At 40.9% G+C, this 18093-nt stretch overlaps 1 protein-coding gene across 8 annotated transcripts in view; it reads left to right on the forward strand.

The window, feature by feature from the left end:
- Positions 1-37: 37 nt before the first annotated feature.
- The window catches only part of DROSHA (drosha ribonuclease III), a 120858-nt gene continuing 102802 nt past the window's right edge, over positions 38-18093 (forward strand). For 2 of the 8 annotated variants that reach the window (XM_077896349.1, XM_077896350.1), the window contains exons 1-7: positions 41-210; positions 1490-1616; positions 3010-3075; positions 4251-5084; positions 9558-9650; positions 15244-15354; positions 15589-15820. In XM_077896349.1, the coding sequence (XP_077752475.1) occupies positions 3059-3075; positions 4251-5084; positions 9558-9650; positions 15244-15354; positions 15589-15820 (1287 nt within the window). In that variant the 5' untranslated portion in view covers positions 41-210; positions 1490-1616; positions 3010-3058. Of the gene's footprint in view, positions 211-1489; positions 1617-3009; positions 3076-4250; positions 5085-9557; positions 9651-15243; positions 15355-15588; positions 15821-18093 lie in introns of all 8 variants that reach the window. The other 6 variants (XR_013378721.1, XM_077896347.1, XM_077896352.1 and 3 more) reach the window with 6 other exon arrangements.

An 18093-nucleotide genomic window follows, 5' to 3' on the forward strand; every position in this document is an offset into this window, starting at 1 on the left:
CCGCGCACCAGGCGCTGTGGGCAGCCCAAAAGCTTCCCCCCACCGCCCCCCGCACCACCCCGCGGTCGCGGTCCAGCTTCTTCAGGTTCGCTTTTTAATTTCCTCGGTTTCCTGTTCCGGAGGCGCGGGCGGCGCTAGGGTCTCGGCGGCTGCAGAATCAGCCTGGCTTTGCTTTGACGGCTCCCTCGCGGCCCGAGAGCGTTTTATAAGGTAAAAGGGAGGTGTGTGTGTGTGTGTGGGGGGGCGCCTTGCGGGTGTGGGAGACGGAGCGCCGCCGAGTGTCGGGCGTAGGCGTCCGGGACTGGGACTGGGGCTGGGGCTGGGGCTGGGGCGGGTTCGGGTCGAGCGGCCCCCTCCTCGGGTCTGCAGCCGACGGGCAGAAGAGCGACCGTAGGCCCGAGCCCCGCGAGCAAGTGGAAGTGAAGAAGGAGACCTTTTCATTCATTTGTGGAGCGCATGCGCGGGTCCCGGCCTGGGGCCGCCCGGGGTCGCCGCGGAGGGAAACCCGGAGCCCAGCGCTGGCCTCGTGGGGCGCGCGGCCTGGCGGGAGATGCAAACGGGAACCACGCAGCCGCCCCGCAGCCGGGCCGAGTGCAAGTGCGGGGAAGGGAGGCACACTTCGCGGCCCTTGCGACGTAGACCGATGCTCCCGGACGTGTTACCTTGGCCAAACAGCCCCCGCAGCGTCCCTGCTTCCTGGGGTAGGAACCCAGCAACCTGGGGGTAGACACGCGGAAAACAACTACCCTCGGCCGCTTGCAGCGAATTTCTTGACTCTCGATTTTGGATCAGTTTGTGCTGCAGCAGAGCCGGACTGTGCCTTCAGAATGTCAGCTTCATAATCCGTGTTTTCAGGTATTCTCTCTATAGGAACATGCATGACCTAATCGCGGAAGGTCAGCTGTCGTGCACTGTGCAAGTGTTAGTGACCCCGTTTGCATCTCTAGGTTTGGCACACTCCTTTGTGTTCCCTTAGACCCTGGGCGTACCTCTTTTCTCTTGTTTATTTTATTTTATTTTTTAAAGATTTTATTTATTTACTTATGAGAGACAGAGAGAGAGAGGCAGAGACACAGGCAAAGGGAGAAGCAGGCTCCATGCAGGGAGCCCGACGTGGGACTCGATCCCGGGTCTCCAGGATCACGCCCTGGGCCAAAGGCAGGTGCTCAATCACTGAGCCACCAAGGCGTCCCTTTTCTCTTGTTTATTGACTTATTTATTTATTTTCCTAAAAACATGCCTGTAAGTGGTTTCAGAACTTGAGTCTTGCAGGCTGTGCATCTTACTCAACTTGGAGTCCACACGGTCAGCGTGACAAATCTGGGCTCATTGGGTATCACCCGAATCTGTGAAAAGGCCTCCTCTTTGTCTGGATTTGATAATGCAACTATGTCGTGGGTATATGTGAAAGGGAAACGGATGGTAGCAACATAGAAACATTTGCCATTGGTAATGTAGTAAACATTTATTGACCACCTACTATGTGCAGGACATTGTGCCAGGGGCTGTGAAGGATACAGAAATGACCATGAATCAACCCATGTCCTCGAGGAGCTAAAAGTCTAGTGGAGGAGTTAGAAATGTGCACACATGACTATAATATGAGACAGTCTCTGGTAAGTGCTGTAAAAGAAGTAAGTAAGTCTAGAGGGAATGGGATTACATTCTAAAGGGACCTAGGAAAGGCTTCACAGAAGAGGTGGCATTTGACATAGGTGGATGAAATTCAGTGGGCACATTCACAGAGCAGGGGATTTTAGAAGAGCAGGAGCAAAGAACAAGCTGGGTAATAGTACTTGGTATGTTAGGCACCTGGGAAAATCTGGGTGATAGGCACTTCACGGGGAAGGTGATGGAGGATAATTCTGGAAGAAATTGGGTCTGGGTTGTAGAGGGTTTTATTTTATTTCAAGATTTTGTTTATTTATTCATGAGAGACACACAGAAGCAGAGACACAGGCAGAGGGAGTAAGTAGCAGGCTCCCTACAGGTAGCCCGATGCAGGACCCGATTCCAGGACCCCAGGATCACACCCCAGGTTGAAGGCAGCGTTAAACTCCTGAGCCACCAGTGCTGCCCTGTGGAGGGCTTTCTTTTTTCTTTTCTTTTCTTTTCTTTTCTTTTCTTTTCTTTTCTTTTCTTTTCTTTTCTTTTCTTTTCTTTTCTTTTCTTTTTTTCTTTCAGATTTTATTTATTTATTCATGAGAGACACAGAAAGTGAGAGAGAGAGAGAGGCAGAGACACAGGCAGAGGGAGAAGCAGGCTCCATGCAGGGAGCCTGACGTGGGACTTGATCCTGGGACTCCAGAATCACACCCTGGGCCGAAGGCAGGCGCTAAACTGCTGAGCCACCCAGAGATCCCCGTGGTAATGGGTTTTAAATGCCAGACATGGGAGTTTGAATTAGATTCTGTTGGCCAGGAGCCATGAGTAGCCCATGGTGGTGAGATCAACTGTGTAGGTCCTAGGTTTATCATGAAGGCCTTAGGCTGAATAATAGTCACCAATTAGATGTTTTTAGATGCCTGCTAGTTATTAAGCACAGTGATTGATAGAGCTAAAAAATCTGACATTACTTTCTTGAGCCTTTTGAAAATCTACCTTAAGCTTATCGGTGAAACTTTTAGTTAGATAGACCTTAGGAAGATACCACTATAGTCAAGTTTTTTGCACTTAGTATTTATTTAAGTTTTAAAACTATCTTGTTGAAACTTAAGCATTTGGAAAGCCATTCATGTTCACAGCATTCTTCAGTGGAAAGCTGAGGATGAAATCAAGGATAACTGTTGTGTTTACAAATTATAGTTATATTTGAATTTGCTTGTTAGTCTCACTGTGTGATAAGGACATCTTAAAAGTTAGTTGTAAACTTTACTTCGGGGGAATATACTCTTAATTTTGTCAGTATGCTCAATGTATTGGAGAATGCAAAATCATTGTTAAGAGAATTGCAGACATTAGCAGTTTGGGAAACCTTTTTATGCCTGTTTTATTCTTTCTGTCCCCTAGCGCTTATATTCCCTGTGGAAGATGTGACATATCCAGACACCGTGTCACGATGCAAGGCAATACGTGGTGAGTGGTGTGACGGTAATGGTGGAGGTTTTGGGAGAGCAGAGAGAAGAGCAAACCCCGATTTTGGTAACGGGAGAGGAGGAGGTGTGTTCATGTGGGCCATGGACATGGCTAGGAGCACAGACCAGCTCCTGCCCTCATGGAGCTTATAGTTCTGAGGTGCAGGCAAACATGAATGGTGGAATGAGGTAATTAGTTGGTAAATTGTAATTACTGTAGGACCTACCAGGAAGCATCACAGAACGTGAGAGCAGGGAACCTAACAAAGGCCTGATGGGTAGTGCTAGTGATTATAGAAAGACCAGTGGGGTTGTTACTATAGCAAGGGAAGAAATGATGGTGTGAAGTGGGTGAACTTAGGAAGTATTTATGAAGCAGAAGTGATGGGAATTTAAAATACATTTTTGGGTAAAAGGGGTAAGGGAGGAAAAGTTGTCAGATAATTGGCTGATGTATGACTTGAGGACCAATAAATGCTATTATCTATTGAAATAGGAAACACTGGGGATGCCTGGGTGGTTCAGCAGTTGAGCGTCTGCCTTTGACTCAGGGCATGATCCTGGGGTCCTGGGATTGGGTCCCACATCGGGCTCCCAGCATGGAGCCTGCTTCTCCCTCTGCCTGTATCTCTGCCTCCCTCTCTCTCTGCCTCCCTCTCTGTCTCATGAATAAATAAATAAAATCTTAAAAAAAAATATAGAAACCGTAAAAGAGCAGCCATTGGTATTGTTTTGGAGGGGAGGGTCGTTAATTCCTTTTAGGACCAGGTATGTTGAATTTGTGGAGTCTCTGCTGAGTGTGGAGGAAGGTGAAGACAGGAAGGTGCTGGTGCAGATGTAGAGAGTGGTGTACAGGTGGGATGACATGGCGAGGTTCAGATTTTTGGGGAGCCTGAGCAAGGACATAACAGCATATGATTAAATAGTCGGATGTTGAGTTCATCATTCTGGAGGAGGAGCAGCTTTAGGGAATGACAGAAGCCAGGGACTGAGACAGGGGAAGAGGACTTTATTGGCCATGAGGAGTTTGAGGTATTACAGAGAGCTCAGTGTCAGGTAGGTAGAATAATCCAGGGGCTGAAGGGGTCAGTTGCTCTTGAAGATGGTCAGGCATTTGTGACACCCTGTTTATGGTGAGTTTTTGGTTTTCTTTTCTTTTTCTTTCCTCCCACAAAGTCATAGAATGTCGTTCCATCCAGGACGAGGGTGTCCCCGAGGGCGAGGAGGACATGGAGCCAGACCCTCAGCCCCAGCCTTCAGGCCTCAAAATCTGAGACTACTTCATCCTCAGCAGCCTCCTGTGCAATATCAATATGAACCTCCAAGTGCCCCTTCCACCACGTTCTCGAACTCTCCAGCCCCCAATTTTCTGCCTCCACGACCAGACTTTGTCCCCTTCCCTCCTCCCATGCCTCCGTCAGCCCAGGGCCCTCTTCCCCCCTGCCCTATACGCCCCCCCTTCCCAAATCACCAGATGAGGCCCCCCTTCCCAGTGCCTCCTTGTTTTCCTCCTATGCCACCTCCAATGCCCTGTCCTAATAACCCCCCAGTCCCTGGAGCACCTCCTGGACAGGGCACTTTCCCTTTCATGATGCCCCCTCCTTCCATGCCCCACCCCCCACCCCCTCCGGTCATGCCACAGCAGGTCAATTATCAGTACCCTCCAGGGTACTCACACCATAATTTCCCACCTCCCAATTTTAATAGCTTCCAGAACAACCCCAGTTCTTTTCCACCCAGTGCTAATAACAGCACTAGTCCCCATTTTAGGCACCTCCCTCCATACCCCCTCCCAAAGGCTCCCAGTGAGAGAAGGTCCCCTGAAAGGCTCAAGCACTACGAGGATCACAGGCACCGGGATCACAGTCACGGCCGAGGCGAGAGGCATCGGTCCCTGGATCGACGGGAACGAGGCCGAAGTCCTGACAGGAGAAGACAAGATAGCCGCTACAGATCAGATTACGACCGAGGGAGAACGCCCTCCCGTCACCGGAGCTATGAGCGGAGCAGGTAAAGCACATGTGTGGTTTTAGTGAACTGCAGAGGTCCAGACATGGGCCATTTGGGTTTCTCAGAGGACCGAACCAAAAAGGTCCAGCAGTGCATTTTGGTTTATAAAGGGAAGAAAGCATTTTTGGAGCTGTTTTAAAGAGGAAGAGACAACTGACAAGTAAAGTAGTTAATGTCAGAAAAGCCACTTTTGAAAATCATTTCAAAATCATCAATGTAGATTCATTGCAATGAGCGTAAGCTGATTACTCTTGCAAAATACAGCTGATGTTTTAATGGTGATCTAATGAAAGTTCACGTACTACTTTTTCGTGTTCTTTGCATTATCATATTTACTTTTGTTCAGTATGATCACCATATCAGGTTAAAACACCTGAGTTCATTTGGAATCGATCTCTATGTTATCAATGAGGAATCAAACTAGTTCTAGTTAAGTGGAACTTGCTTTCTGGCTTTTAAGATAAGTGGAACTTTATTGTACATAGTTGCCTTCTTGCTCTGTTTTCCTTGTAAAGTGCAATAATGTTGGTTACACATCATCAAAGTTTTCAAAATAGCATTTATTTATTTGTTTATTTTTTCAAAATAGTTTTTAACTTGATTTTGTTGCATTGAAATGTTTTTATACTGAAGAAAGTTGTATTTGAAAAAATACTGTTTCATTCCAGATTACATGCGTTTTTTTCAAGAGACCAAATATGTGTACCAGATACATGTAAGAAAGTGAGATTTCCAGCAGGCATTTCTAAACCAGGATTCTTAGATGGGTTTATAGAAATGCTCTGAAGTTATATGCAGAATGTTATATGTGTATGCATGTTTTTCTATAAGTAAATTGGTAGCTTACAGCAGAATCTCAAGACTTTTCTCCAAAAGTCTAAGAACTGTTGGTTTAGGTGGGAAAATAAAAACATTGATAACGATCATACCAAATACTTTGTACCTTCAGTGAACTTCTTGTATGGTTGAAGCTTCCCATTTGTTTTTTTTTTTTTTTTTTTTTTTAATTTTTATTTATTTATTATAGTAACAGAGAGAGAGAGAGAGAGAGAGAGAGGCAGAGACACAGGCAGAGGGAGAAGCAGGCTCCATGCACCGGGAGCCCGATGTGGGATTCGATCCCGGGTCTCCAGGATCATGCCCTGGGCCAAAGGCAGGCGCCAAACCGCTGCGCCACCCAGGGATCCCGAAGCTTCCCATTTGTTGAGCTAGTAGCGATGCTTCTCTTTCTGTCCCTTGTGGTGTGTTTACTTACCTTCATTATCCTTAGGAACTTCTGTGCTTAAAGGGTTTGAGCTTACCAAACCGAGTCACTTCACTATGTGGGTTTGTAGAGAGCTGGTCTTGGTTCCTTTGGAATCAGTTTGCTTCTCGGTTTCCACATTTTTATCATAGCTGTTGAGTTTTCATGTTCATGACTGAACATTTTGCCAGTAAGTGGTGTTGGTCATTCCTAGTCCTGAAGAGAGTGATTAGTGGTTGGAAGGTTTGGAAGGAAAATGTGTTGTTTCCTCTTCCTGATGCCCAGTGGAAGGTAGAAGGAAACTTGTTTCCTGCAGAGATGACTGATTTCTGGTGAGCCAGAGCTAACTCAGAGTTGATAGACTAAAAAATTTTCTCAGCACGAATTACCAATTCTGGTCAATTTTGTCCTTAACTATTCTCTGATGGACTAATTGGCAGAGGCCTATGATAGTTTATTTTAGAATTTTATGATGAAACTCTAAACTGGAAAGTGTTTGTTAATAGTTTTCTTTAGACTTTGAAGTGATTGTTAATAATCCTATTTCTAGGGAAACACTTCAATGCAAACTTCAACATTCTAGTGGGCACTTTTTTCCCCATTTTGGGGTGCCGCAGTTAAGAGTTTTTAGGACGCTGCTGTAAAAATCCTAAATTCTTGAATCAGGCTTAAACTTAGAGCTATATGTTTGCTTAAAGAACTTCATGTCCTGTCAACTGAGGGACCTGTAAGTGAAATCAAGTGCCAAAAAAAATTACGATTAATATGCGTTATCCTAAATGACACTCCTTGACTATGGAAAGACCTGCTTAGGCAGTTAGCTCATCTTTCTAAACGGCCTTTATTTATCTTGGAGTTGTTTTGGGATGCACTTGGGGTGTTTGCCCTAGAGCTGCCTTAGTGTCATGGCCACATAATAACCAGCTCCCTTTGAGGTCTTAGGTAGAGTGTCAGTCATCTGTTTTATATGGAATATTCCTATAAAATAAAAATGGGGCATGTGATGTCGTAGCATAACTTCTGGAAGTATATTGGAGAAAACCAAAACTTCACAAATTTGTGCATTAAACTGTATTAAGTTTTTTTTTTTTTTTTTCATTTATTTATTTATTTATGATAGTCACAGAGAGAGAGAGAGAGAGGCAGAGACACAGGCAGAGTGAGAAGCAGGCTCCATGCACCGGGAGCCCGATGCGGGATTTGATCCTCGGTCTCCAGGATCGCGCCCTGGGCCAAAGGCAGGCGCTAAACCGCTGCGCCACCCAGGGTTCCCTAAACTGTATTAAGTTTATGTTAGTTCTATGGTCTGTCCTCCGGCTACTGCTCCCTTTGCTTCTTAGGGTAAGTCAATCTATCCTTTCCCAGATTCCGTCTTCCTTCTTTTTCTTCTCTAAAATGTGATTGAATACAAATTACCAGATTGTTTTAGAACAAACTATTTCTAGAGGAAGTTTGTGAAGAAGTGGATATGTGCATTTGTTAAGAAAAATTAAGGTTACTCTGGGGAATGGGAAAAGAAATGGCCACAGATATAGTGCACTCGACATGCTGTTCTGCAGGGTGGTGGGGACAGTGCAGTGGCTTCCCGTAACTGAATGGTGCTACAGCACGACAGTCCCCATAGCTGTCCTGGTGAGTACAATGTGTAGCCATCAGAGAGCTAATATTATGTACCTAAGGAATATTTTAATGCTTGCAGACAAGAAAGAGTCTTTGGAAAAGTAACCCAAACATCGTTTTTCTTGGTTTAAATGGATTCACTATATAGTATTACTAATGTGCTTTATATTATCCAAATTGGCCTTTTCAACTCATACCCACTCAGAGGTAGCAATCATCATCAGAAATGTCGTTCTCAAATGCAAAATTCTATTGCCTGAATGTTAAAATACAAAAAATTAGGAAGGTCTTTTCAACAGATTTTTACTTGGAAATATAGATGATTATTCTTTTCAGCCACCATGTTATTACATGTTATATTTTATCTGTCACGTGACACCACTCGTTAGTTGGGATTTTACTGCTTTAACGTAAGCTGTAATTTTATTTATTAATTTTTTAAAGTATTTCCTACACCCACTGTGGGGCTTGAACTACAATCCCGAGATCGAGTGTTGTATGTTCTACTGACTGAGCCAGCCAGGTACCTCAGTAAACTGTATCAAATTAAAAGAATGTAGACTCCCAAGCTCCAGCTACTTTATTTGGACAGCTAATGTATACCTGAGGCTTATACGTATGTTAAAAGTATATTATTCAAAGGAATCTTTCTTGAGGTGGAGGTGATCTTTAAGTGAAAAAACAATTTGTTTTAATATCTATAAACAGTCACATTTCTCAATCATTTTTGTAAGTCTTGATTTTCAGTGTGTTTATATTTCCTCTCTTTGGCCATAGGTTGGGGGAAGTTTTTGAGTTCAGACATTTTTATAGTCTTCTTATTGGACTCAGACTAATATAACATTTTTTTTCCCCATTGTAAGATTGAGTGGTTATTTCCCTTAGGTTTAGCTCTGATTTAAACACCCTAGAGTTCCAAGTTTTTGTTCCAGATCTTCATTGCACTTATTAAATAGACTCAGAAGTTATTATTGTTATCATCATCAAATTCCCGTTTTACATTGAAAAATTTTAAAATCCCTCATTCTGTCGTACGTTGTGGATACCCAATGTCTCCATTTAGAGTTGTTTCCGATGAAAACAGCATTTAAAGGTAAAGTGATTTAGAATCTCCTGCCAGTCACCTATACCTAGAACTACAACTCAGGCCTCTAACATATAAGAGTTTAGAACTCTTTAATTATAGAACCTTATCTCAGTTTTCGCAATAAAAGCTTTAATTTACACTTATTTGATAGATGAAATTGGGAGTTTTCTAGAATTCACTAGGTAGTAGAATCCTTTAAAGTTTTCCCTGTAGGTCCAACAACCAGGGGTAGGCTGGTTGGAACATCTGGAGAGAAGATTGTGATAAATACCTTTGTTGCTTAGCATCAAGTAGGACTTCTTTCTTTAAAGAAAACAACAAAAGACATCCAAGTTAGTTAACTTTTGTAAAGTGAAGAGCAACTTTACCCTTTAATAAGTGATGAATAAAAATATCCCATAGAGAATAGTGCCTGAAAAATTCATAGGTGAGGGCCATTTATGTAGAAGATGAATTCAGTAAAAAGAGATGGTGTTTTTGAGTCTTTCTGTTGAAAACAGCTCTGTGTATTAATTCCTTTAAGAGAGCGGGAACGGGAGAGACACAGGCACCGGGACAGCCGAAGATCACCATCTCTGGAAAGGTCCTACAAAAAAGAGTATAAGAGATCTGGAAGGTAAGCAAGGAGTTGACACTGAAAGAAGTCATAGATCTCCTTGAATTCAGGTTTTGTGCTTATCCATAATATCACCAACTCTTCAAAATAGCCCAAGAATCTATCCAAAATGCCCTGTGAAAAGCTAAAACAGCCGATAACTAAAAAACCTTTACTTTCAAGATGTATTGATGACACACAAGGAAAATCTTGATAAATTTCCAAAAAAAAAAAAAATTAGAAATTATATAGGCTACTTTTTCTGATCTCAATTGCTATCAAATTATATACGCAATAATTCAAAGCTTAAGATTTTGGAAATTCATAATTATGCTCTTAAATTTACTTGTTTCTGAGAAGAGTAAAACTGCGATCACACTTTATGACATTGATATTGTTGTAACTCAAAACCTATAGGGTGTAACCACTTCATATATTGAGAGGTAAAATTTATGGCCTTATGTAATGGTAATCAAGAATAGCAATCTGGAATCTGACAGATTTGGGGGCAGTTATTCTCCCAGCTTTGATATTGGGCAGAGTTATCTAACCTTTTTAAGCCTCAATGTCTTTGTCTAAAATAAGAACAGTTATACTTGCCTTATTGAGTGGTGAGGAGTCATTGAGATAAAAATGTATAAAAAACTCTTAGAACTGGGTCCAAAGTTAGTGGCAAATAAATGGTAACTATATATGTATATATTTTATATATGAGATTACATATAACATATAAAATATGTTTATATCATTATTCTCTGATCACTTAGTTGGTAAAGTATAAGAAAGGTTAAGAAAGATTTAAAGATAAAAAGTTTTTTTTTTTTTAAAGATAAAAAATGACATAGGAAACAGAACTATAGCACTGTAACAATATTTAGAAGTAAATGCAAGACTTCTTTGAAAGGTCATATGATTTAAAATGTGGCAAATCAGGAAAAGAAAAACACATTCCATTATGTAGAAGAATGTATCATAGGAATGAAAGGGATTTAAAAATTATAATATGTTGGTATAAGTACAGATACCATATTTACAAAATTTAAAAACTTGGATGTGATGAGTTGATTTCTGTAAAAGCAAAAATTCCAAACCACATAAGAAGCAGAAAATTTTATTAGGCTGGTAACTACAGAAAAGTGGAAAAAATTGGATGTGTATCACCTCCAAAAAAAACATTTTAGACTGTTCTAGAACATTGATGAAGATGGAAGGAGAGCTTACTTAGCTCCATGCTGTGGTGTCCAGAAAACCAAGATGGCTAAACCTAACCTGATGGAAAATAAACTACAAAGCAATCTTTTTTATAAATATGGATATGAAAATGCTGAGTATATTAGCCAGTTGTTTTCAGTAGTGTTAAAATAAATTTACTAAAAAAGAAAAAAATAACAGTTTACTCCAAGATTGCATGAATAAATAGGTTAGTATTAGGAAATCTATAATTCTATCAAAATCTGTAGAGCTATTTCAGTTCCTGTTTATTAGATATTTAAAATAGAAACAGGATCCTTTTAGAAATAGAAGCTTTGGTAAACTAGGTATATAAGCAGACTTCTTTCACATGATGGAGAATATTATCTCATGATGAACATGATTGACACCATATCAGAAGAGCCAAATTTAGTTTTGAAACCTTTAGGCTTTCCCATTCAAGTGAGGAAAAAGATGTGGCTCTGTTGCCTATCGCTGTCACTTAATGTATGACTTAATCAAAAAGTGAACAAAGAACATCGCACCCTGTGTGTCCCAGGTATTATATTGGCATAAGTGATACAGTCATTCACAAGAGTCTCCACTTTACAGGAATGAGAAAGTTAAGTGCCTTGAGAAGTGCTTTTGACAGAGCAATTACATGTTGCTCTGGGAACACAACAGTGAGAGCTCAGTCTTGGGTAGTCATAGAAAAATTGACATTTTACCTTTTTATAAGTGATACTTGAAGTGTGTGTAGGAATGCATTAGGGAAGGGGATGGTAGAGGGAGAGAAAAGAGCATGTGCGAAAGTTGCAGTGGAGACAAGTGCTCTGAGAGGATCAAGCCTGGACGAAATAAGTTTAGATGTCTTTTTTAATCTGTACAAGTGATTGTACCTAACCAGCGCAGTGGCAGTGGTAATGGGGAACAGTAGAGGTAATTGAGAGGTATGTATGAGGTAGAGTCAGTGGGATAACTGATGGTGAGGAAAGAAAAGTCAGTAGCCATCACCTGAGATCTGGTGGTCCCCATTGGGGATGGGGAGCACTAAAAACGATGCAGGGATGTGTACAGTTTGGGCATGTGGAGTTTGAGAATCTGTGAGACCACCAAGTGGAATTTGTAGTAGTTAATTGAATACACAGATATAAAGTTCAGAAAAGAGATCCTAGCTGGAAATATTAAATGCCATGGATTAGAGATTAACTAGGAAGAGTTTGTTCAGAGAGAAATGACCTGAGGAGGAAGAGCGAAGGACAGGAAAAAAAGCCAGGTACTGTGTTGCTAGAAACCATTGAGGGCCACATTTGAGGTTGGTGAGTTTCATTGTAGAGTGCTGGAAATCTCTTTGTCTAGTGGTTTCTTCTCCAGTGCCCAGTAGCTTGTGGAGAAGGCAGAGACTTGGATTCTATGAGTTCCAACTAATGAGAAAATTAAAACCAGAGATGTAAATACTATAAAAGAGGAAAGAAAACTTAGCATTTGTATATAGCTTATTGTTAAAAAACAAGTTCAAGTTTGGATTTTGAAATTTGAAGTGCCTGAGACACTTACCTAAAAAAGATGTTTTGTTCCTGTTTTGAAATGACCTTCTCAAAGTGTTAAAAAAACAAACCAAGATTAATTGATGGTCACAACAGACAACCTTAACTATCCATCATTAAAGAGACCTGCCTTGAGGGAGGTGGCATGAAGGTGTTTTTGCCCTTGTTTCTAGGTAATAACAATAAACATTTGGTGAGATTTTTTTTTTTTTAAGATTTTATTTTTTTATTCAAGAGAGACAGAGAGGCAGAGACCTAGGTAGAGGGAGAAACAGGCCTGATAAGAGACTCGATCCCAGGACCCCAGGATCATGACCTGAACCAAAGACAGATGCTCAACCACTGAGCCACCCAGGTGCTCCTTGGGATTTTAGTACAGGTCAAAATGCCTGTGTCAAACAACCGTATTAGCATTTAACTACCAACTTACTAGCTTTGTGATATTGGGCAAGTGATGCAGTTTCTCATTCTGTTTTCTCTGTAGGAGATGTTCACATCTGCCTCATAGGATTCTTCTAGGGATTAAATCTGAGTGTAAAGTGCTAAGCAGAGTATCAGGCTTGCAGTAAGCACTAAAATAAACATAAACCAACCCATACTAGTGGGAGCTAAAGGTTGCCATTATTAGCTAATGGTATTAGCAGGAAAATTCAAGAGGTTCAGCTAAGAAACCAATTCACTGAAGTTGACAATTATAAAACAAATATATCAAAATTAATATCTTTCCTAAATACTGGAAACACCTAAGAAAATGTAACGGGGAAAAAAATGTACGTTCACTATAGAAAGGTTCACTATAGAAAATTTAACTAAAATTAAATATCTTAGTGAGCTTTAAAAATATATAGATCAGTTTGAAGCAAACTAGAAATGTAGCTGAAGAGAGGGTGACAATGAGTGGAGGGCGTGCCGTAGTCCCATAGTGGAAGTGGAAGACAGTGTTGTGAAAATAACAGTTTTCTTCAAATAACTTATAATTTCAGTGTTACTTCAGTTGAACTACTGGTTTTCAAACTTTATAATGACCCAGATTATTCTTTGGAATAGAAGTGAGAATAATGAAAATAATTATGCAGGGATACTTACTTTAGTAGAATTAAAACGTTAAATACATAGAATGATTAAAACAATTTGATATGGGTATAAAATATCCCAAATATTGAGCAACATTCAAGTAATATACAAATTTACATCTATCATTAAATTGTTTCACATTTGAGGAGAAACTGATGGGATAATTGACAAGCCATATGGAGTAAAAAAATGAAATTGTATTTCTTATATCTTAGTTAGAATTTAAAAATATAATGTTAAGTAACTGAGGAAAGTAGAAAATATGTATTTAACTTTGGGATGGGAAAAGATTCTAAGCATTGCACTAAAAGTTAGGCAGCATAAACAAAAAAGTCTCTAGAATTAAAAGGGAAACAAAAAAGTGAAAAAGGTTGCGTTACATTTGACAGGAGCAGTTATAAAGAAAACTTTTTCAGTAAATAAAACTACTAATTTTAATAGTACTGGAAATTGCACATGACTGGGATGTTCATAAAGGGAATGAGCATAAAACATTATTTCAGTAGTGATAAAAATTATAAGTCAAATAAAATCCTTCTTTCATCAGAATGGCTGAGATTAAAAATAATCATGTTGACAGGATGTGTGGAAATTGGAACTTGCATATGGTTTTGAGTGTAGTCTAAACTGGTACTACCTACCTATAGAGAAGCCTTAAAAAGAAAGGTATACGTTCTTTGTGTGAAATAATTTGACAAGTGTGCAGAGAACAAGTGTTTTTACAGTAGCATTGTTTATGTTGGCAAAAAACTCAAGAGGTAATAACCTAAATGGCTATGATCAGATCCGTTAAATTATGGCATACGTATGTAAAAGAATAGTAGGTGCCTATTAAAAGTGGTTCAGTTATAGATGTATTGAAATAGAGGATGTCCTGATGTTCTCTTGAGTGAGAAAGGTAGGCTATCAAGTTCCTTTTTTTTTGTTAAAACATGTATATTATTATGTATATGCATAGTCTTATATCTGTATATTTTAACACATTTGTGAAATGTAGTGGTTATCTTGGAGTGGTTTTATGGATGAGTTTTGTTTTTTTGTTAATGCTTTATTAGCTTGCTACAGTGGATGTATGTACATTTTACTTTACAGTAACTCTGGTAATAAAATTAATGATATACGGTGTAGCATTTAGAAGTTATATCAATAAGTAATCAATATATATAGTCTTTCTAATCAGGTACCCATTCCCCCTACATACACACTCCCTGTCATAAAATTAGAAGTTAGTGGTAGCGTTGGTGCGAATAGTTTATGACTTTAATCCAGTTGTAAACTTTCTTGGATTATAGTAACTTTGTTAGTGTGCCTGCAAAGGATGCCGATGTAACACAAATAAAGCAGTTACTCTCTGTGGTTGGATTCTTAGGGTCTGTATGGTTGCATTTAAATATTTGGATCTTAAGTTAAAATCTATCCTGTAGGTTTTTCCCTCAATGCGTCCATAGGATGGGCCTTTGCATATTTCAAGCCTGAGAAATTCAAGGAGATTGAGTTGTTTTTATCCTTTGTAATTGAGTTAATACTAGTATATGCAGGGATCAGAATTAGAGTGGTGGTTCACTAAGTAGTAACCCAAGTGTGGGCTTCCAGAGAGATGGTTAGGGATGATATAACTGGTTCACTCATCGATTATGGTCCTCAGGCTAAATTTATGGCCAAGTTGAAACCATGTTTCATGAAGTTTTTCTTTTTTTCTTGGCAAAGGAAGCTGTGGAGGATTCAAAACTAGTATTCTCATCGCTGAGATTGTCTCATTTGTGGAGATTTTCAAATATTTCCGAAATATCTTTCTCTTCTAGGAGTTACGGTTTGCCGGTTGTCCCTGAACCTGCTGGATGCACACCAGAATTACCTGGGGAGATTATTAAAAATACAGATTCTTGGGCCCCACCCCCGGAGACTGTGAATCAGTAAGTAGATCTGGGGTAGGGCCTGGGAATTTGTATTTTTAAACAACTAACTTCAGGTGATTCTGATGCCATCAGACTAGTGTTTGGGAATCACTGGTTTAACAAAAGTAAATACGTCTTGGTTTGGTATGGAATTTTTATTATAGGTGAAAAGTGAACTTAAACAGGTGAAATAGAATAGTTTACAATATAAGTGCATTTTAAATAATGAGCCTCCTTTGCCTCCTTTTAAAGTCGCTCCCCAAGTAGGGAGAAAAAAAGAGCTCGTTGGGAGGAAGAGAAAGACAGATGGAGTGACAGCCAGAGCACTGGCAAAGAGAAGAATTATACCTCAATCAAGGAAAAAGAGCCGGAGGAGACACTGCCTGACAAAAATGAGGAGGAGGAAGAAGAACTTCTTAAGCCTGTGTGGATCCGCTGCACCCACTCAGAAAACTACTACTCCAGTGACCCCATGGATCAGGTGGTAGGTCTGAGAAGCCGTTGACCAGGCTTTCTCCACTTTGGCACCTTTGGCAGTCTTTGGCAGAGTCGGATAATTCCCTGTGGTGGGGCCTGCCCTGTGCACTCTGAGATGTAGAGCAGCATCTCTGGGCTGTCTGCACAGCCCCTCCCCACCTGTGATACCAAAGCTGTCTTCAGATGTTGCCGAGTGCCCCTGCCCTCCTCCCCAGTTGAGAACCACTGCTGTAGACCAAAGCTGTTTGATCTGAAAAAAGGCAAAAGTGTAGTAGATTAAAGTATCTCTTCAATCTGCATTTTATAACACTGCTAGTCTTGATACTGGCGGTTTTATAAGCTTTCACACATAACTACTCTATGCAGCTTGTGGTTGTACGTGTATGTGTGTGTGTATATTTTCCTCCCAAAATGGGAATTACAGAAACCTTGAGTTTGTCTTTACAAGTCTGTCCTTGACCAAAGATGACCATAGGAAGTCTCCCGTGCATATTGTTTGGTATTGTGGAATGGCGGCATCGTCACCCTTCATAGTCTCTTGAGGGATCCAGTGCACATGCTGCTAAAGGTCCGGCTCCCAGGCTTGGCAGCTGACTTTCGTTGCAGTGTTGGACTCCATGACCTCTTTCATGTGCTCTCTTCCTTTTCCTTTGTTTTCTTTTATCTCCATTGTATTTTTGGTCACTGTCTCTTTGTTTAGTTACTTTTTTTTCCTCCTGATAGGTGTTAGGGCTCCATCCCGTTAATTTAGGCCTATTGGCCACAGGGTAGACACATATAATGTTCATTGATTAAATGGATGAATGAAGGAATGATCATCTACCAGTTTGGTGGGATGTAAGAGATTGGAGATGGCAGCTTTAGTGGATGGGGTTAGATAGAAGAGCTTTAAATTTAGAATTTTATGAGAACAGCTTCTCCTTGGCCTGGGCTCTTCTCTATAGGGGACTTAAAAGTAGACTGTCTTGTCTTTGGGAAAAAGAATTTGAGAAATCTCATGGTGGTGTGATATTTTACTTGATGAATAAGAGTAGAGTTTTAAGTTGTGGTTCATGTGATATAGGAAAGGGAGGGCACCTGGGTGGCTCAGCGGTTGAGTGTCTGCCTTTGGCTCAGGTCATGATCCTGGGGTCCTGGGATCGGGTCCCGCATCAGGCTCCCTGCAGGGAGCCTGCTTCTCCCTCTGCCTATGTCTCTACCTCGTTTCCTCTGTGTCTCTCATGGATAAATAGATAAAATCTTAATAAATGAAATAAATAAAATCTTAAAAAAAAAAAAGAAAGGGAAGCTCGCATACTGAGCACCCCTATGGTGTCACAGCTTTTTACTCGTGCTTCTCCTATTGCCTTACATAATCCTCAAAACATTCCTGGAAAAAAAGATATGTCAGTTAAGAATGTGGCTGTGAATAATAATATGTGACTAATTGTGACTTAAGCCAGGTTTATTTTTCTCAACAGGTTTTCTGGAGGGAGATGGTACCTAGTGTTCATTTAGTGGCCCAGAGATGGCAGGTCTCTGAGTTGGTATCTGGTGCTTTCTGGAGTGTCAACCATGGTTGCAGGATGACTTGCAGGCATCGTGTCTTTACATACTCTGTCCAGACACAGGATGCAGGGGAGTGTTGGATGGGGCCTTCTGCCAGGAACTTGCCCAGAGCTCCCATGGATTTTTTCTTCCATCCCTTCCCCAGAACTACATCATATGTCTTTCCCAGGGCTTCATCTTCCAGTGCTGCCATAACAGGTTTCCACAAACTTCATGGCTTACCAGCACATGCATTTATTATCTCACAGCTTCGTAGGTCAGAAGTCAAACTTGGGTCTTCCTGCCTAAATCAGCATGTCAGCAAGGCTGTGTTCCTTTCTGGAGAGAATCTATTTTCTTCCTTATTCAGGTAGTTGGCAGAATTTAGGTCCTTGTGGCTTATAGGATGGAGGTCTTTGTTTACTTGCTGGCTGGCTGGTGAAGGTTGTTTCCTGCACCTTGAGGCCATGTGCATCCCTTGGCTCAGAAATCCCTTCATCCTTAGGTCAAGTGTCTCTTGTACTTTGAGTATCTCCTGCCTCTTCTGTTGCACCCTCACTCCTGTTGGGAAAGGTTTTCTGCTCTTAAGGGCTTGTATTAGATTGAGCCTACCCAGATTATCCAGGATAATCTTTTCTTCTCAAATTCTGTAATCTTAATCATATCCGCAAAGTTTTTTTTTTTTTGCCACATAACATAGTTCCCGGGGACTAGAACAGGGATATCTTTGAGGGTGAGAGGGACTCTGGCTGA

Source organism: Canis aureus, chromosome 4, assembly GCF_053574225.1.
Source record: "Canis aureus isolate CA01 chromosome 4, VMU_Caureus_v.1.0, whole genome shotgun sequence".
NCBI classification, from domain to species: Eukaryota; Metazoa; Chordata; class Mammalia; order Carnivora; family Canidae; genus Canis; species Canis aureus.